Here is a 21,637-nt window from a genome sequence, read left to right on the forward strand (position 1 = left end):
GAGGAAGGGAGATGGGGAGGGAGAGATAGAAACACCAATGATGAGAAAGAATCATTGATCAGCTGCCTCCTGCACGCCCCACACTGGGGACCAAGCCCGAAACCCGGGCATGTGCCCTTGACTGGAATCGAACCTGGGACCTTTCAGTCTGCACGCCGACACTCTAAACACTGAGCAAATTGGCTAGGATCTCTTTAAAGCAAAGATAGGTTATTCCCTTACTTCGTTTGAAACAATAATGATTACATTTGGATAGTGCTTTGTACTTTCCAAAGTGCTTTTACATACATCAGCAAATTAATCCTGTGAGCAACCTTGTAGGTCAGGTACTGTTTTCTCCATACTATACTAACGAAAATTGAAGTCCAGAGTAGCTTATTCTCGGTCTGAGGGCCAGTGGGAAAAACTGAGATATGCCCCCAGGTTATCTAGTTTCAAGTTACATCCTGTTTCTGTAATGCTACTAATAAGGCTTGGAAACTATTGGAAATGATGAGTATGTGGACATTTCCAAATTATTATCAATTGGAAAAAAAGGCAATTAATTTTCAGGTAACAAATATTAAACTCAAATGTATAATCAAATCATACTAGGTTTGAGTTATGTTGACATGAAAATTATTTCAAATTCTGAATTACGAATGTCTAAATGAATGTTTTTATCTAACATATTTATATCTGTTTATTGTATTAGATTAAATGATATGAAACTCAGTATTCTCTCATTTTAAAAAAATATCTTTTTATTGATTTCAGAAAGGAAGGGAGAAGGAGATACAAACATCAATGATCGGCTGCCTCCTGCATGCCCCACACTGGGGATCGAGCCTGCAACCCAGGTATGTGCCCTGAGCAGTAATTGAACTGTGACCTCTGGTTCATGAGTCAATCACTGAGCAATACTGGCCCAGCAGGACTGCAAATTGCTTTTTTTTGCTTAGTAAGTTTGGATATCATTCCATTTGATTCATATAGTTCTATTCTTTTTTTTTTAAAGTTCTATTTGCCTATTGGGAAATGTACCATTATTTACTACTGAATTAAAAAAAATTATTGAGGTACACTATCCATATAGCAAAATGTGCTAATCTTATGGTTTATTTTCTATGTGTGTATATACATGTATATGCACACTAATTTCGACAAGTTTGTGTATACCACCTGAGATCAAAGTATAGAACATTTCCAGCATCCCAAAAGGCTCCATCAAGCTACTTCCTGGCAAATAACACCTCACCAACCCAGTTACCATTCCTCTGATTTTTATCAGCATAGATTAATTTGCCTGTTCTTAAACTTCATATAATTGTAATCATACTATAAGTTTTTGGTGTGTGTGTTTGCCTGATTTCTTTTGCTCAACATCATTTCTCTGATATTGATCCATATTATTGTGTGTAGGAGCAGTTTGTTCTTTTTAAATGCTGTATAGTATTTCATTACATGAATTTACCCATTCTACGGTCGATGGACATTTGTTTTTTATTTAAAATTTTTTAGATATTATGAATAAAGCTTCCATGAACATTCTTTACATATTTTGGTGGACATACCCATTTATTTTTTTGTTATATTCTTACCAGATTTCATTTTGGCTTAAATGTGTAAATATACCTATAAAGGCAGCCCCATATAGAAAAAGTAAACACACTCATCACACTAGCAAATAGTGGTAGTAGGCAGATGGATGAAATAAGAAAGTGAGATTTAAGAAAATATTTATGTTGTAGAAATGTAAAGAAAATATAAACTAGAGGTCTGGTGCACGAAATTCATGCACAGATAGGGTCCCTAGGCCTGGCTGGTGATCAGGGCCAATCTGTGGGGCGACCAGTAGGATGATCAGGGAGCCACTGGCACCTGCCTTGGCTGGCCTGGGGCCTGCAGGTTGGGGGCAGCTCCTGTGTTGATGTCTGCCCCTGGTGGTCCGTGCACATCATAGTGACTGGTTGTTCCGCTGGTCATTCTGTCGGTTGTTCCACTGTTCAGTTGATTTGCATATTAGGCTTTTATTATATAGGATGTACTAGTAAAATGACATTTGTGTGAGCTGATATGAAGAAACTCTGCCAATAGACTGCTAGATAAAGTAGACATTCTGTAAGAATAGAATATTCTAGCTAAACTTATCACTATGATTTTATTTGCATTCTTTCTGTCATGCTTACTGGCTTATTTTGAGTACACCAACAACCCATATAGTATAATACATGTATTCTAAATGGAAAAACTAAAGTTATTAATCTATAATATTAATCTAATTTGATTTCAAGTCACTACCATATAAGCAAATATGCTTAAAGAATAAAAATTATCTTAGGAAATAATTTATATGTTTACTTAAGCGAATAATTTAAAATAAGTCTCATTGAATTAGAATTTTATATTATAATTAATTTGATTTGTGGTTAACTAAAGATTAACCAGAAAATTCTTTTTATTTCTCCCTGATGGATATTTCTTTAAAAAATTTCTCAGTATTAATATTTTGGTATAGGAATCCAATTTATTCTTTGCTGCTTTAAGTACTTTTGTGTCATCCTTTTAAATATTAATGATTGTTATGAAAGTGCTATCGATATTCTAAATCTGGAATAACTCTGGAAGTTTCTTTTAAAAATAAGTTTTTGCTACCTTGTATTTTTTTTCCATTTGAGAGTTCTAATTAATGGTTTATCTTTAATGAGTATTTCACCTAATTCAGATCTTTTAAATCACATATTAATTTAGTATGTCATAGGTAAAACAAATAAAATTTGAAGGTACTATATTTATTTTAGCAAAATGACACTAATTATTAGCAAATTATTTTTTGGTTTAAATTTAAACAAACTACAGTAGAACATGTTCTTAACATTTAGAACAGTCTAACATTATCACCTATTTCTAAACATACATATGGTTCTGTTTATTCTTTGCTCAAAACCATTATTATAAATAAATTTAATATTACTGGAAGGAGGTTTATTAGTGGGGTTTCTGAGCAACCAAAGCATATTTTTAAAATAAAGTATCAAGTGTGGTAATTTATGGATGGGAGATTATATATATATATATAATTGTTTTCAGAGAGGAAGGGAGAGGGAGAGAGAGAGAGAAACATCAATGATGAGAGAGAACCATTGACCGGCTGCCTTCTGCACGCCCCCTACTTGGGATTGGGTCTGGAAATGATGGAATTAAACCGTGACCTCCTGGTTCATAGGTAGACGCTCAACTACTGAGTCACGCAGGCTAGGCTGGACGAGGAATTTGTTAAAACACTAGAAACCAAACATGCTCTCATGCTCTAGTGTTTATATCAAATTGCCTATTTGACACCTCCCCCACTTCAGCACCTTTAACTCAACGTCTGAAAGAGAATCCCGACTCCCCACCTGTTTCTGGGGTGCTCCTCTCCTTTCCCCACTCTCACCCCTTCCTCTCCCAGTTTTCCTCATGTAAGAAAAAGGTGCATCCTTCTACCCAGTTGCTTAAGCCAGAATCCCAAACTTTATTTCAGATTCCTCCCTCTTCCTGCATCCCATCCATCATCAAGTTAGGTCATTTCTCTCTCATAACCATCTCTCACGTGCCCTCCTCCCCAGTTCAACCACGGTAGCCCCAGCCACCACCTTGTCTTGGCCAGACCTCCACAACAGCCCTCTTTGTGGTGGTAGTGCTTTCACTTGTGACGCCCTCTATCTGTTCCCCACACAACAGTCAGAATTATTTTTAACAACATAAATCAATGTTATTCTCCCGCTTATAATTCTTACCATTGCACTTTTTAAAATATTCAACTCATTACCATGGCCCACTAACACGGAATAATGTGGCATCTGCTACCTGTGCCACCCCACCTGGTCCTGTACGCTTCAGCTGCCTGGCCTTCTTTTAATTCCTTGAATGTACTAGATTGAGAGATTCTATAGGAAAACTGTCCCTGTTTCTGTGTCCATAGTTGCAGATAAATCTGGTGTCAGAACCTATGTTCTCTGACTCCTTGTCCCAAGTTCTTTACATATTACTCTTCCTTCTGAAAACCACAGTTTAGACCAATATTACATTTTTCACTCTACCATGTACCAAGCACAACCAACTGAGCTACCCAAGGCTTGACTGACATACACCTCGATTATAGAAATGATTTCTAACATTTTCTGTCACTTCTGTGATTCCCCCACCCCCATTTTTCTTGGCAACCAGGAAACACCACTTTATTTTCCCTCTTCTCTTTGCGGGGCTCCAATAGCAGCAGACCCAAAATGATCATCAGGAGGGAAGCGAAACCTCCAACTTATCATGAATCATGCTTTACACGATAAGACATCTTGGATTCTACCATGAGAACTTCATCTAAAATTTCATCTACACCACAGATGCTGTGAAAAGCATAGGCAAGGCTGGAAGTGACTGGTAGCTGGCGTGTATACCATAGCAATTCCTAATGAGCGAGGAATTTGTGGTTTGTGTACTGTATTTAACATTATCACCACCTACGCCTTCAGTTAAAAGCTGTTCATGGCTGAGGAGAAACCCTTGGTTCCCTCCTACATCACATCTCAGCTTAGTTTTGGTGTGAGCTGTAGGCGGCTTCATCAAGAATGTTTGTACCCTTTTTGCAGAACAAACATTCCAATATTGTAACACTTGTAGACTCTATAAAATAAAAGACTAAATTAGTAATATTTAATAAATAAGTAAAAATAATAATGCAATAAATTTAAAAACATTTTCTATGACTTTTCCTTCTCCTTCATCCCTTATATATCACTAATCAGCCCTGAGACCTCTCCATCTCTAAGTCCCTCAACTGCATCCCTTATTTCCACCTACAACCCTTGTGTACGTTGTCTTTACCATTGCTACTACAAAAACCAAATGAAATGCCAATAGTACCCGTTCTCTCTTCACGTTCTCCAAGTTATTCTTAAGTGTTTTAAACAGTTTTACTGGATCAAGTTTTTTCCTGCTCAGAAACTTACAATGACTTGTAAAGTCTTAACTGCTCTGACTTTTAAGGTCTCCAGAATATAGTCTCTTACCCATGTGACCTTATCTTGCTCTCCTAATATTAATAACAACCATAATAATTACTACTTATTGAGTAGTCAAGTCCCAGACTCTGTGCTAGGTACCATCCCTATCCAATTTGCTAACAAACTCTTGCTCCCGCTGGCCCTGTGTCCTTAGGGTTCCCACACATGCTTTGCCCTTTTCTATTCTGTGCCTATGCCCTATTTTTTAATTTTAATTTTTTGAATTTCTATGAATTTATTTGAGCCGAATTGAAGACATATGCCAGGAACAGGATCTTAAATGTTCCCTTATATCTTCTATGTCCCCAAATCCTACTAATAATTTCAGACAGATTATTTCTCACCGCCTCCAAAAATCCCCTCAAATTATTCAAACCCATAATCTCTTTCATATTTGACTTTTTAATGCTCTTTTCTATACCACACACAAAGATATTTAATACCACTGTATGGTTATGTAGTCGTTTCTGGTATGTAATTTACCTCCAGTTAAGTTGTCATATGTTAGATGGGCTTCAAAGGGTGCATGAATCATTTAGAATGGTATGTTTTGCATTTGTGCTTTTTAATTTCTAGCCCAAAAGTTCTCATGGCATCCCAAAGAGGTCCATGAATAGAGGGTTGAGTTACTTCCTGGATACCAAGTCATACTTTTACATCTACGCCTTCTACCATAAACATAAAAAATATATATCTTATTCTTATTCTCCATTGTAAAAACTTCTAACTCAGGTGCATGCATTGGAGTTTTAAATTCTGATCTGTTGTTTTACTCTGTATTAAATGACATGTCCTGGATTTTGATGTGGAAAACATAATCGCTATATGTGAAACTTATTTCAACAATATTTTAAATAACATCTTTTGAGTAGGCAATACAGTTACCTTTAAATCATGTAACTGTATTACCTATTCAAAAGATAGTTAAACTACATGTAAAGGTTAACCAGAGAAATCTCACTCCCACCTTCCTTTTCTAGGTAACTGTCAGCAAAGAAGTTTTTAATACCATAGATAATACAATAATGACTATAGCTTCATTAGTTAAGGCTTTTTGGGTTGCAAGTAACAGAAATTTATTTCCAACAAGTGTGAGCAAAAAACAACCACCCAAGTTTATTCAAAGAATAGAGTATCTTAAGGAAGACAGAAATTGCAGCCAGGTTTCAGGGAGGATTGGAACTGAGGCTTGGCAATCTATCAAGAACACAAGCTGCTAATTATTGTTTGACTTACTGAAGGTCCTTGGCTTCAATTCTCTCTCTCTCTCTCTCTCTCTCTCTCTCTCTCTCTCTCTCTCTCTCTCTCTCTCCAGACCGACTTTGTTGCTTTGCTGTGCAAAAGGCCAAACACAGCCGTCCCCTTGCTCCTGAGTATACTTATCCTCGGTTCAAGTAACCAGCCCAGCTTCTCATGTCTCCGTGACAGTTCTTACCCAGAGAGACACAGAGACAGGGAGACGGAAGCACGTTCACTTTGTGACCTGACTAGCATCACGTGTTCATCCTTGGTTGATCAGCTCTGGACAGGGGAGCAGGAAAACAATGCGAACATGGATTCCAGGAATTCAGTCCTGTCTCGGGAAGTTCTTAAAGCAAAGGGGTGGGAACCAGCCTAATGTCCCCCAAGGTACCTACTAAAATGGTCTGGCTGACCATAGTCAACTTGCTTTTAATTTGCGTGGGCCTGAGGCCACCTTTGGCCCAGAGAGATACCCGGTGCTGATGATCTTTTTTCCTATTGGCAGGAAATGACTCAGGAGAGCCACAGCTTGTCTTGAGCATTGTACTCTCCTGCAACCTGGAGAACTATTTATCTCAATTTTTAAAGAAGTTTTTAAAAGTTTAGCCCTACCTGGTTTGGCTCAGTGGATACTAGTAGAGCATCAGCCTGGGGACCGAAAGGTCCCCGGTTCGATTGCCGTCTAGGGCACATGCCCAGGTTTCGGACTCAATCCCCAGTAGGGGGTGTGCAGGAGGCAGCCGATCAGTGATTCTCTCTCACCATTGATGTTTCTGTCTCTTTCTCTTTCTCCCTTCCTCTCTGAAATCAATAAAAATATATTTTAAAAAAAGTTTAAAAAATTTTCCTTGGCCAATTTACATTGGCTGCTATGTGCTATTCTCACACTAGCTGATGCTTATATTACACCTCTGGTTATCTCCTGGTATTGCCTGGACAGACACAAGGACCACTGCCTAATCACCAAGAATAACAGAGCAGAGTGTTATGTGGCTCATACCAGGTCCTTCCTTCCAACTGTTTTTAAGAAAGTGGGGTGAATGCTGCTAATTAAGAAAAACGTGTGCTTAAGTAAGAATACCTAATTTTGACATATAAAAATATGGCTCTAATGTATTTGCACATTATGATGGTGCTGAATGAACTTCATGGATGTTGTATCTTATCAATATGTGTGCTGAGGATAGTGTTAGTAGGAGCTATTAAAAAAACACAAAAAGGATATTGTCTCTTTAGGTAAGATTTTCCAGACAGAACAAATATTTGCCTTCCTTCCTTCCTTCCTTCCTTCCTTCCTTCCTTCCTTCCTTCCTTCCTTCCTTCCTTCCTTCCTTCCTTTCTTCCTTCCTCCCTTCCTTCCTCCCTTCTTCCCTCCCTCCCTCCCTCTCTCCCTCCCTTCCTTCCTTCTTTCCTTTCTTCCTTCTTTTCACTTTTCCTAGTATAGCAGTACCTTCTCAGAACTTCCTGGCACTTATATTGTCTGAAATTCTTCTTTCACTGCATAAAATATCCTTTATAATGTTTATGAATTAAAAACCTGTATAGTGCAGTTCTGTGTTTCAGGTGCTCTTGTAAATATTTTATGGTTGTTCAACTAATCCTTGAGAGTACCCTGTGAGGTAACCACCATTAATATCCCCATTTGACAGATGAGAAATGAGGCACAGAGAAGATAATTGCTCAAAATCACAAACCTAGGAAGTGGTCGTGTCAGGATGTAAGCCCCAACCTTCATATCCCAATGTGAAATCGTTCTTCCGAACGATGATTGTAAAACTGTTTGTTGTGCTTTGGGATATATACTGCTGGCATACGTAACAGGATCGACAAATCTGCTGGCACAGTTCGTTTGTGAGGCCGCAGAGCTGAGGGTGCCTGACTGGCCTGGTGGGCCCGGTTGTCATTTACCTCCCCAGTCGTTTCCTTAGGGCTTCCCTTGGGCAAACGCCACCTTTCCCGCAAGCTTTACCTTTGGAAGCTGTTTGTGAATGAAAAACTCTTTAAGAAGATTATAACTCCAAATCGACATCATAATTTATCTTCCAAGTTTTTATTAGTAGAGGTATTGCTCAGTAAAACGTTAGTCCTCTTTGGTGGTCATCCATGCTGGATAGAACAGCAGAACTCTGCTGGAAAGTGGCAAAGGGGATGAAAGTAAAATTAATCACTAAGCTTGCGTGAGACTTGAGGATGGAATAGAACAAGATGGATTATTGCTTTGAAGAGGTTTTGATCTAAATATGGAGAGTGATTATGAACTGTTTGTAAAGCTCGGAAGAATCGGTATGACCTTGTAAAGACAACAGGCAGGCATGCCATGCTCGAATCTTAATCTACAGGTTAAGCCCCTAAAAGTTTTCTCAGAGGCATTTCAAAGAAAATCATATGTGTATATTCATAGTGTAATCTACAGCATTAGGGTATACTTGAGGTTAGTGATGATGAATATAGAGCTAGACTGGTCAGTATCGTTGTGCTTTTTTCTCTAGCCACGTTCAGTTATGATGGTGCCAGAATAGAGAAAACAGAGTTGGGTTGAACTGGGGATGTGGTTTTGTTCTTCTCAACCCTTTGTTGTTCTATATAAATTGTAGAAGCACCTTGTCCACTTTCATGCGAAAGTCTTGTGATTTTTATTTGAAGTCCCTTAACCATACTTATCAATTTGGGACTACACCTCCTTTACGATGCCAAGTCTTGTATCTCTTCATAAATTAAATCTCTATAATATCTCTCAATGAAGTTTAAAAATTTTCCCCCCAAAACAAAATTACATATATTAAATCTAGTATCAATGGACATGAAAAAATTTCTATTACATCCTCGTTCAGTGTTTTTATATTTAGAGTTGTCTTATAAAAACTTTCTATCTGGGTTTCATCATAAAAATTATGAAATAAATTATTACTGCTGTCAAGTTCTTATTTTGAGAATCAAATGGTTTAGTAATAACTGCTGTAACTTGACTGCCTATTTAGAAAATAGTTCTCTTATAGCTGTTTTCCTTTGGGTTTTTATCCTTTGAGTAGGCTGTCTTGCATCTTTCAAAGATATTGTGTTATTTCTCTCTTGGAAAAATATACCTCCCCCTCCCCCACCTTTTCAGCTTAGTTCCTTTATACTACAAAAAAAATGGAAATGCAATATCTTAAATTGCATAAATGTTATAATGCAAAGCTCACACCTTCATATTTCATTTTTTTAAAAAAGATTTTAGAACTCCAATAATTTGACTGAAATGAGGGTTCTCTTTCCGGGTGTATACTTGCATAACATTTGGCTGTATATTTGTATTAATTCCCTATGGCTGCCATAAAAAAAATACCACAAACTGGACGGCTTAACCAACAGAAATTTATTCTCTCACACTTGTGGAGTCTGTATATAGGAAGTCAAGGTGCTGACAGGGCCATGCTCCCTCCAAAGCTTCTAGGATCCTCACGTGCCTCTTCCAGCTTCTGGAAGCCCCAGGTGTGCCTTGGCATGTGGCAATATTACTCCAGTTTCTGCCTCTGTCTTCACATGACCGTCTTCCCTACGTGTGTCTCTGTCTTCTACTCTTAGAAGGACACCTTTCATATCGGATTAAGGCCCCACCCTACTCCAGTATGACCTCATCTTAACTAACTACATCTGCAAATGACCCTATTTTCAAATAAAGTCATTCTGTGGGGCTAGGGGTTAGAACTTTAACATATCTTTTGGGGGGATGTAATTCAACCTATAATGATACCTAATTACTAAGAGATCTCATGCAAGCTTTTTAGGGATAGAGGTATATTCATTTAAAAATGTAACTTTGACTCTGTTATCTGAAATAGAGAAAATAAACAAGTGAAATAATATACTATTAAACACTGCAATGGTAAAATTTTGCATGTCAACCAGGCCTTTATGGGAACTCTTCATTTTTTACTTCAACAAAAGCTCTGCAAGCAATTTTAAAAAATATTTTTGATTAAGCTATTTGGCTGAATCTAGTTTTTTGTTTTTGTTTGTTTGTTTGTTTGTTTTTACTGTATTTCCAAGTCTATTCAGCTTTCTACAGTTTTCATATCTGCTTTGAGAAACGAGAAAGGTAAAGTTAGGGGAGAGAAGCTCATCTAAGTTAAACACACTCTGTGACTATCCTCTTTCTCTTCATTTTCTTACTTTGAAATGTATAAAAGGAAACTATCTTCTTTCAAGAAAGGCTCCAAAGAACAAAGCCTTCTGAATGCTGTAATAAGCCTGCCAGTACCATCTTTAATTAAGGTCATCGTCGCAGCTGTCCTACCGCAAAATACACCTTTCTGGGCTGCTTATCCCAATATTTGATGTTGGCACTAAAGATAAATTAGAAGTTAAAAATAAACAACAATTAGAAATGGTCTTGCAGGTAGATGAGAGACAGGCCAATCCTTGAGTGTAACCTCTTGATTACAGACGAGGTTACGGAGGCCCAGGGTTTCCTGAAAGGCACCTGTGGGGCATGGCAAACCCGATCTCAACTCGCTCTGCTGAGACACAATATCTTTTCCTCCATATCTTATTCGAAATTTGTACAAAAGGTGAAGAATGGCTGGCACGGATCATACATTTTAAGTATGTGAATTGTATGGCACGTGAATTGAATCTCAATAAAGCTGGTTTTTAACAAAAGATGAAGGCTGGGTTTACAGCAATGAAAGGATAACATGTTTAAGAAACATTCATTTTCAATAGAAGTTTTTTAAAAAAAAATTACACAGTACATAGTCACCTAAAAATTGCAACTAGCCCCAATTCTAAGATCTAAGTAACAACTTAGGCTGGACTTAATTTTATGTACAGCACTATTAATTTCGTAGAAATAGAGGGTAATTTAGAGAAGCAAAATTGCTTAAGAAATAATCTTGAAATATTTCTTGCCGCCCAAAATATCTGTACACATTTATCAGGTCAAGTTAAAATGTAAACTCTTAACTAATGCTCTGTCATGCAGCATTAAGTACCATAGTGCAAGTTCACCTCCCGAGAGGACAAATTAGATTAATAGGAAACAGTGCTTTTTCCATTCTTTCTTTCTGGATCTCTTATTCGTGTTTCATAGGCCTCCCAAGTTGATCTAACTTTCTTTTGTCTTCTGCATTATATCTCTTTGGGGTTTTTTTTTTGTTTGTTTTTTTAAATCAGCTTTCCTGAGATATAATATTTATTCAATAAAGTTCACTCATTTTAATTGTACAGTTCAATGAGTTATGTCCATGCATATAGTAATGTAACCGTCAGCACTTTCATTCTAAGGAGTTCCCTGATCCCCTTTGCATTCACCCACCTTCCCCCTGCCCTTGGCAGCTTTGCCTGTTTTAGAACGCCACATAAACAGATTCATATAGTGTGTAGGCTTTTGCATCTTGCTTCTTTCACTTAATGTAATTCTTTTGAGTTTCTTTCCATGCTGTGTTTATCATTTGTTTCTTTTTATTGCTGAGTAGGATTCCAAAGCCACGGTTTGTTTATCCACTCATGAGCTGATGGACACTTGGGTTGTTTCCAGTTTCGTTTCTCTTGGGTAAATACCTAGGAGTGAAATTGCTGGGTCATATGATTGCATATGCTTAACTTTATGAGGAATTATTTTCCAGAGTGGGTGTATCATTTTACTTTTGCAACAGCATTCATTATATATCCTTGCCAAAATTTTACTCTAAGTTTTAATCAAGACATTTATAGTTTTAGCCATTATATTTAGGCCCATGATTCATTTTTAGTTATTTTTTTAATAAGCTGTGTGATAACGATCGAAGTTCTTGTTTTTGCATATGGATGTCCAATTGTTCCAGCACAATTTGTTGAAAGAACTATCTTGTCCCCATTGAAATACTTTTGCAACTTTTTCCAAAAGTTAATTGACTATAAAATGTATATGTGTATATGTATATATGTCTATTAGTCTATGCCTGGACACTCTATTCTGTTTCATTAATATATTTGTCTGTCACTCTATGCCAATCCTACACTGTCTTAATTATTGAGGCTTTATCATAAATCTTGAGATCAAGTTGAAGTCCTCCTAGTTTCCTTAATTTCTCTCAGCAATGTTTGGGCATATTTTGTTAAATCCATCCTTAAGTATTTCATGTTTTCGATGGTATCATAAATAGTATTGCTTTTTTAAAAGAAAAACACTCCAGTTTTCACTTGTTTGTTCCTAATATGTCTTTTTGGCTTTGTTCTATTTTCTGGGAGGTTTTCCAAATCTGTCTTCAACATGTCTATTAATTTTTAAAAACTGTAATTTAAAAATTTTAGTGTGGTAAAAAATACATGAAATGGAATTTACTATTTTAACCACTTTTAAAACACATATATATTTATTGATTGATTTCAGAGAGGAAGGGAGAGGAAGAGGGGGAGAGAGATGAAAACATCAATGATGAGACAGAATCATTAATGCCACACTAGGGATTGAGGCTGCAACCCGGACATGTGCCCTGACTGGGACTCAAACTGTGACCTCCTGGTTCATAGGTCAACACTCAACCACTGAGCTACACCAGCCCAGCTATTTTAACTACTTTTAAAGTGCACAACTTAATGCACTTAAGTACATTCACGTTGTTTTACAACCATTATTACTATGCATCTCCATAACTTCATCATCCCACATTGAAGCTCTGTATCCATTAAATATTAATTTCCCATTCCTACCCCTTTTAGCCCTTGTTACTCACTGTTCTACTTTCTGTCTCTCTGTATTTGACTATTCTAGGGAACTAATGTAAATGGAATCATATAATATTTGCCATTTTGTCCCTGGCTTATTTCATAGCATAACATCTTCAAACTTTAACCCTGTTGTAGCATGTATCAGAATTGCATTCCTTTTTTAAAAAAATCCTCACCAGAGAATATTATTTTCATTGATTTTCAGAGAGAGAGAAAGAGAAACATCGATGTGAGAGAAACACATTGATTGGTTGCCTCCCGTATGCACCCCAACCGGAGCTGGGATTGAACCTGCAACCCAAGTATATGCCTTTGACCAGGAATTGAACTTATGACCCTTCGGTGTTCAAGCCAACATTCTAACCACTGACCAACACCAGCCAGGGCAGAATTGCATTCCTTTTTAAGGCTAACTACTATTCCATTGTATGTATAGACCACATTTTGTTTTCCATTCATTCACTGAAAGACATTTGGGCTGTTTCTATCTTTCGGTGGTTGTGAATGATGCTGCTATGAACATTCAATTAGTTTTAATTTATGAACTCTCATGTTCTCTGATAATTTCATTTTTATTGTTTCCGTTTTTTTGTTTTATGCTCTCTCTAAATATTATAGTTTCTTTGATGTTTCATCTTTTCTCTGTATGTCTCTGTTTCCTCCATTTTTTTTGTTTTCATTTTTAGCTTTCATTCAAGGTTTCTGTCAAATATATGGTGGTTCTTGTGTTTTGTTTTATGCCTAAGAGTAAAGTATTTAATAAATAGACTGGAAACTTTGTGGGGAGAAGGGAGCAGGAGGGACTGATCAGGTCTTTTTACTGGGGTACTCCAAATGCCAATGCTTTGAGGAATTTTCACTGGCACCATCCATTTTGTTTCTCCATAAAAGTGGTCTCCAACATCCTGTCTGGGGGAGAATCAGGTGTTGGGGATGGCAGGAGCTTGGGGAGCAGTAATGGTGGGGCAGCAGGCATATGTTTAAGCCTTGCTGCAGGCTTCCTGGGAGCAGCGAGGGGACATGAGAGCCAAGGGTTTCGCTTTTACTTAATCCACCTGTTTTCAATCCTGGCACCTCCAAGGGCCGAGCCTCTCAAGTGTTCTGTGGCCCAAAATGACTTACTTCTACTTGACACTGTCCCTGAAAGTTATCTAGGCCGTAACTTCATACAGTCGGCTAAGTCAGTCACGCTGCTCCTCCGTCTGCTTTTTGTCTTCTAAAAATATTGAAATATTTTATCCACTGTTGTCTCCTTTCTTATTCTGTTTGTCCTTAATGGTTAATACCATTTTTTATTACTTTACTGACAAATTTTAATAGGGTTTTGGGTTGGAGAGGAAATGAACACATAATATGCCATATTAACTTGTTAGATTAAATAGCATTTATCATTCATTAATGATTTACAACATTTATTTTACCACCTGACAGAAAAATTTGCAATAAATAAAACATAAAATGGGAATGCCAGATCACAATAAGTTGGTAGTAATAAAAGGAAAATGAGTCTTTAAAAAGATGATGGCAGGGCAATATTCTAGAGCATATCTGGTAATGAATGTGTTCCTGGGTTCTCTGGAAGGTAGAAAACAAGTTGAATATGAGCAATATAGATCTGTGGATTTAAAAATCCTGTACCTGATAAATGTAGGTAGCATATAAAAGAATCATTGTAGTTAACTCTGTAATTTAATGGAGCTTGCTTAATATCTTATTGCTTTTCTTCCAGCCATTTCCTTCTCTTTAGCATCTTCATTAACAGATGGTCAGTTACAGGAAGAGGCAGAAGTTTACCAGGCAATCCTACTTGTTATTGCCTTAGTGACTGGAGCTCCCAGTTTACTGAGAGTTTCAGGATTATCTGTGGCTTAAATTATTGGTGCTGTCCCTATTACTATAGATCACTTATTGGCTACTATAGATCACTGGAATACTATTTTGAGTTCCGAGTTTAATATTTAAGAGTGGATGGAAAAGATAAAATGAGCACCTATTTAAAACTTAGAGAACTGGACCTATGAAGAAAAGCTAAAGGGAGTTGTTTTGTTTTGGTTTATTTTGAAAAGTAAGGGTTAGGTAGAAATAACATTATTCTAGTATGTCCAGAGATATTTCATGTTGATATTTCCTAAGGCTCCATGCTAGGTCCTTGTCTCCTATGAGTACAGACAGTCTCCATCAACCTGCTTGTCCATCTCCTCCACCAACCCCACCATTTTCCTCAAAACTTTACCCGTGAATCCTAACCAACAGGTTTAGGTATCTATTCTCCAGACTACATTGAAGCCCCAGCCCTAGTTTTCCACCTGCCTCACTATTCTGCAGGCAGCTCGAGTTCAATATATCAACAAACTTAGGTCATTGTATTCTCCCCAGAAATACTCACCAATTCTGTGCTCCCCTCCTGAATTTTCTTGATAATGGTAACACTAATGTACCTTATCTCCTAAGCTTAAACCTTAAAATAAGCTTTTCTTTCTTCTTTTCCATCAGCTCTTCCATCCTGTTAGCCATCAAATTCTATGATTTTTTAAATTTAAAAGTTTTAAACTTATCCTTTCCTATTTCCTATGCTATTAATTTAGTTTTTATAATCTTTTGCCTGAACTACAAGCAGTAATTATTTCACTTAAGTCACAGTAGCTATAAGAAAGTTATTGGGCAAATATTACCCAAGGGATTGTAATTGCATCTTAAATATTCTTAATTTTCCTTACTCTAGCACCCATAATTCTCTATCAGCGTATTTTTTGTAAATTAGCAATCAAGTCCTCTCACCATCCTGCTTAAAAACCTTTAATAACTCTTTACTTAGGAGAGTAATGTCTTTAGCATGGCATTTGAGACCCTTAGTTTGAACTTATTATTATTTTTTTTGGCTTTATCTGCAATCATTTTCTACCTCTCTAGCAAAACCAGATGTCTCTATGCCTTGAATCTGTGTTGGATTTTCACTCCACCCTGCCTCTTTCCCCTTACTTAGATGCCTTTCTTCCTTTCTCTACCTTAAAAGATTAAGTATTAAATCATCTTATGAAGAATTACCCAAATCCTGTTGGAATATGTCTATGTCTGTCTGTCTGTTTATTGTACACACATGATATATATATATGTATATATATATATATTCATACAATACATATATACATACATATATCTACAACATATATAGATGAATATATATGCACACATATATGTATATATCTATATATTCTTATTTAAACTCAACTATATGTTCCTTAATGTCTGGAAGAGTATTTTATTTACTCTTTATTACCATAGCCTAGGTGCTTAATAAATTTTAGCTGAATAAATTAATAATGCTTATTCTAAAGATAGTAACCACCTGGCTTCCACTGATGATCTAAATAACAAAATTTATACGTAAACCATTAAGATAATTTTGTGAACTCTTTTCTGTGGTTCTTTTTTCTCATGAGGACAGATTTTTTATTTGTCTAAGATAGTCCAAGAATTTCTGTGCTTGGATTTGTACTGCTAGACCAAAATTAATTTTCTGCTAGATCGAAAATAGCTTTTCTGCTAGATCAAAATAAATTTCATCAGAGAAATGATGCATATTGAACTAGCCTAAGGAAATGCAGTATTGATGCAGAGGACCAAGGCAGGTTAAAGGAGAAGGATTAGCTTCAATTTCAATGATGACTTTCACTTACCCAGTATGTGATGTCTGTTCGAAACAAATTTTTAATTTTATGTCCAACAATAATTGTCAATGCAAAACTAGCACAGCTGAAGATGTTGATTTTATATTTATATTTATATTTTTATTACAGAATAAGCTTAGAATAAGTCAAGATGTTAACCAGAACCATGAACTGCATTTCACAAAAAGGTACATTTCATGACATCTAAATGCCAGTGAAATGGTAGGGACAATGACGTAGCCAGTTGCTAATTTTCCCTGGAGGGTGCTAAAATGATGCTTCCATCTTTTTTGAATACAAAGATCAAATATAATTCAGTGATGCTCTTTCACACGTGCAAGTCATTTTCAGTAGGCAAAGAAGCTGTGGTGCACAGCTTTGTAACAAATTTGTCAGGAGTTTGCCTCTTGTCTTTCTCCTGTGGTTGCTGAACCCACTCTTGGGTCTATACCCTTCAATATGTAGACTTGAGTATACTCATCCTATGCCTTAACTCTTTCAGGAAGTTTACATGATACAAGGACAACTAACCTGTTCTTTGTGCACCCGATGAGGTGTCAGTTCGGCACTCTATAATAAGCTATAATACTATAGACATGGAATGCGCTAGTTCCCTAAGAAGTAAGTTTCCTTTACTGAAAATGCTCATGCACATTTGCGTCTGATTTTTCTCAAGTCTTGAACAGTGAGTGCGTGGTGCAGAGTAAGTAGCCAATAAATATTTCATGTATGAATGAATAAAGCAAAAATAGAAGCACAAAATGGATGATGCTTCAATTAGCTTTTGCTGTGTAATGAATCATCTCAAAGGTAGTAGTTTAAAACAACAGTGATTCATTATTTTTCATGATTCGATGTATTAGCTGGACAGTCTGAGCCGGTCTCCTATTTCTGGGACATCAGCTCTATGGCTAGGGCAGCGAGGTGTCTCTCCATGTCTCTATCATCTTGGGCAGTGGTCGGCAAACTGCGGCCCCTTGAGTGTGGCTCTTCCACAAAATACCACGTGCGGGTGCGCACGTACAATGCGATTGAAACTTCGTGGCCACACTCAAGGGACCAAAGAGCCGCATGTGGCTTTTGAGCCGCGGTTTGCCGACCACGGATCTTGGGCCTTAGCATTCCAAGAGCGTGAGGGTGGAAGCTGGTTGGGCTTGGAACTCATTTCCAGGGCATTCTATTGGTCAAGAGACATCACAAGCCCGGGTTAGAAGAGGTGGGAAATTGATCCAACCTCTTGATTAGAGTGGTTGCATAGAGCCTGTGGCCATTTTTAATCTACTACAGTTGACCAAGTTTTAAAAAACCTTCTGTAGGATCTTCTTATAATGGGAGGGAGATTGCTCAGTCTGACCTAGAATCCTTCCAACTCTGAAATTCTATCAGGCTGAATAGGGTTCTAAGAGAGAACAGTTATCATCCATGGTACTGGAAACTTTAATCTTCTACATCTGATAAGAAAATTTCCAAGATAATTCATTGAATAATTATTTTCTAACTACTATTATGATCTAAAATTTATATTCTTCCTTTTACCATTTCAAATACTACCAGATTTTCTTAATTCTGGCATAATAGCAACATTCTCTTTTCCTTATGCTTTGTTGGCCATTCTTTGTTAGATAAAGTCTTTACTCTTATTCATCCATCAAACACTTGATTTTATAGAAACCACCAAGATCAATAATATAAAATTCTTGTATTTCTTCTATGTCAGAGGAGAGTGCGTATATTACTGCTTCAGTATTTGCTGCTATTTACAATTAAAGTTGCAAATCTACCATTTTCTGTAATTATTCTTTTGTGACACTTTAAATAAATTAAACACATTTCTTGTGACTGTTTTAGTAATAGCAGGTACAAATATATATGAGTGCAGAAATATCATATGAGCAACTTGATAACATATGAAAACCCTTTGAAACTTTCCATCAAGGAGTTTCAGAACAATCATAGTGACAAAAACAGTTTGGGGAAGACTGAACTGCTGATAGCTAAATTGTGACTTAACAGAAAAAAGTTCATATAATAAAATTTTGCTAGTATATTTTTGTGTGTGTATGCACTTACACTTGACAATCATGTATGATTTTTTATAATTTTGACAAATACTTGAAACAATTTAGTTATCATTGTAGTAATCTGTTCTGTTTAAAATTTTTACTTTGGTGTTAAACCTCCTGCCCCCAAATTCTACACTAATAATTCCCTCTTCTTACACTGTTTCTAACTCCTCAAACAAACCATAAACAAAAGCTGAAAGCAACTCATAACCATTTTGTATAAATAAAGCAAGTTCATCTTTGTGGGACTGATATGCCAGGTTGTGAATGTATTGTTGATAATTAACCTGATCAGGTTACATTGCCAGGAAATTTTGTTATACCTTCCCTTTAAAAAAAACAAACTTTTTTTCTTAGAGTAGTTATACCTTTACAGAAAAATTAAACAGAACAGAGTTCTCATACACTCCCATGCCAATCCCCCAACCACAATTTCCCCTACTACTAACATCTTACATTGGTGTAGTACATTTGTTACAATCTATGAACCAAAGTCAAGTATTATTTGCTAAAGCCCACAGGTTCACTCTTTGTGTTATACAGGTCTATGAGTTTTGCCAAGTACATAATGTCATGTATCCTTCATCACAGTATCATACAGAATAGTTTTACTGACCTAAAAATCCCGTGTTCCACCAATTCATCCCTTTTCCCTCCCCTACAACCCCTACTTTTCCTTTTTAATACTCTAATTAAGTGTAGGGTAATATTAATTAGTTGGAGGTAAGAATTTGCTTAAATAACTAGTGACTCCCCATGGCAATCAAAGTTTCTTAATCATTAAATTAGACTAGCACCGTCCAATAGAAATATAATGTGAGTCATATATGTACTTAAAATGTTCTAAAAGCTGCATTAAAAAAAGTAAAAATAAAAGAAATGAAAAATACTCATCTCAATGAATCTAAAATATTATCAATTCCAATATGTGACTAATAAAAATTGAGATAGTTAAATTTTGGGGGGGGGGTACTAACTCAAAATATAATGTGCATTTTAAACTTACAACACACTCCATTTAGGCTTTTTAGCTAGTCACGTTTCCGTGCAGCCACAACAAGTAGGCCAGTGATTAAAGTATTGGACGGTGCTGGCCTGGCCTGCCAGCAACTGTAACAGGTTTTCCCTCTCTGTCCAGGGCCTCCAGGTTAGGCATGCAGCAAAGACTTTTGGAAGGCATATCAAAAGGATAAAAGGGTTCTCTAACCCTCTGGATGCCGACACTTACATGTTCTGTAGCCATTTTCCTTAAACTCTCTCCAGTTTTGGAAAAAGTGGGCTGGGAATCACGCTCATACTGGCATATCTAAGAAATGAGTGCTGGGCTTACTGGCTCCCAGAAAGCCTGAATCATCTGAAATGTTGACTCATGAGCCTAAGGTGACTGAAATGTAATGTGAATCAAATTTGCCTTCCAAGGCTTCGTTCTGTTGCCACTTTTCTCTCTTCCCTCCCTCTCTCTTTGGGTGACTGACTCATCCTCCTACCATGTGAGAGTCCAGCATCCGGCAGATCTCAACAGCCTCCTGGAAGGAGATGAGTGGACTTTCTCACGGCCCGCCCCAGCCCCAGATGGTCCAGCCCAGCTCTGTTTTGCCTACCTCATCCAGGGTCAGCAATTTAGACCAGGAGTGATCTTACCCTTGTCAAAAATTTTCTTTTTCTTTTTTTCTTTTTAGGTGGTGATGGTAGTAGTAATAACGTGGCCTGGGAATTTAAGTTTAAAACAACAGAATTCTTTATTTAAAAAATCTTTTAAAATGCAATGTGTATTTCAATCCTTAGGGCCGACTCCACAGTCCCGTTTGTTAGTACCTTTGTGCACTCTGGGTTTTTTCCCTTTCCTGGGAGGAAAGTTTCCACCCAGGATAACGCCCTTCCGGTGGCGAGTCAGGAGTCTCTCCCACCCCCAGGGCCGGCAGCTGGCTCGCTTTCGCAGCCCTCTAACTGCAGCGGACCTGCAGCTGTGGGCACGGCCAGACCCCCTCCTCCACGCTCCCACCTCCCTCCCAGCCTCTCTCCCTCCCAGCCCCTCTACTAAACTACCCACGGGGGAGGGCGGGGTTGCCAGTTTCAAACCCCGCCCACCGAACCCAACCCAGCCGGTAAGAGAGAGGAAGCGCAGTAAGCCACACCCACTTTCGCCTCTCCTCCTTTCCGTTGGGCCGGCCGGTTGTCCTTTATCACTATCCTGTAGCCGATTGGCTCCCTCCCTCCCGCGCCAGCCCCCGCCCGCAGGGGAGGAGGAATCGCGCCAAACTGGGCGGAGAGTCTGCTGGCCTCTCTCCTACGCCGGTCTGGGCGGCGGCGGCGGCAACTGGGGACGGGGCGGGTGGCGCATCACGGGTGCGGAGGCAGGAGGGGCAGCCTCATTGTTCCGGGAGCCGTCGCCTCTGCCGGTCCCTCAGCTCGTTCGGCTCTGCCCCTTTCAGAGCTCCCCAGCCCCCACCACAGCCCGCGCCGCGGAGGAGAAGCGTCCGGCGGCGGCCGCAGCTGCAGCATCCTCTCCGACCCGCCAGCCATGGAAGACGCGGACCAGTCGTCTCGGGTCTCCTCGTCCTCGGACCACCCGCCCCGGCCTCAGCCCACGTTCAAGTACCAGTTCGTGAGGGAGCCCGAGGACGAGGAGGAAGAGGACGAGGAGGAAGAGGACGAGGAGGACGAGGACGAGGACTTGGAGGAGCTGGAGGTGCTGGAGAGGAAGCCCGCCGCCGGGCTGTCGGCGGCCCCCGTGCCCACCGCCTCCGCCCCCACCGCGCCCCTGCTGGACTTCGACAATGACTTCGTGCCCCCCGCGCCCCGGGGGGCCCTTGCCGGCCGCGCCCCCCGTCGCCCCGGAGAGGCATCAGCCCTGGGACCGAGTCCCGCGTCCTCCGCGCCATCCCTGCCGTCCGCTGCCGCAGCCTCGCCCTCCCAGCTCCCGGAGGACGACGAGCCTCCGGGCCGGGCCTCC

General features: G+C 38.6%; 1 protein-coding gene across 1 annotated transcript in view; it reads left to right on the forward strand.

The window, feature by feature from the left end:
- Positions 1-20,973: 20,973 nt before the first annotated feature.
- RTN4 (reticulon 4) overlaps positions 20,974-21,637 on the forward strand; it is a 52,106-nt gene continuing 51,442 nt past the window's right edge. The window contains 3 exon segments of the mRNA XM_014448312.2: positions 20,974-21,487; positions 21,489-21,537; positions 21,540-21,631. Of these exon segments, the coding sequence (XP_014303798.1) occupies positions 21,206-21,487; positions 21,489-21,537; positions 21,540-21,631 (423 nt within the window). The 5' untranslated portion in view covers positions 20,974-21,205.

This window comes from Myotis lucifugus, unplaced genomic scaffold, assembly GCF_000147115.1.
Source record: "Myotis lucifugus unplaced genomic scaffold, Myoluc2.0 scaffold_6, whole genome shotgun sequence".
Taxonomy (NCBI): domain Eukaryota; kingdom Metazoa; phylum Chordata; class Mammalia; order Chiroptera; family Vespertilionidae; genus Myotis; species Myotis lucifugus.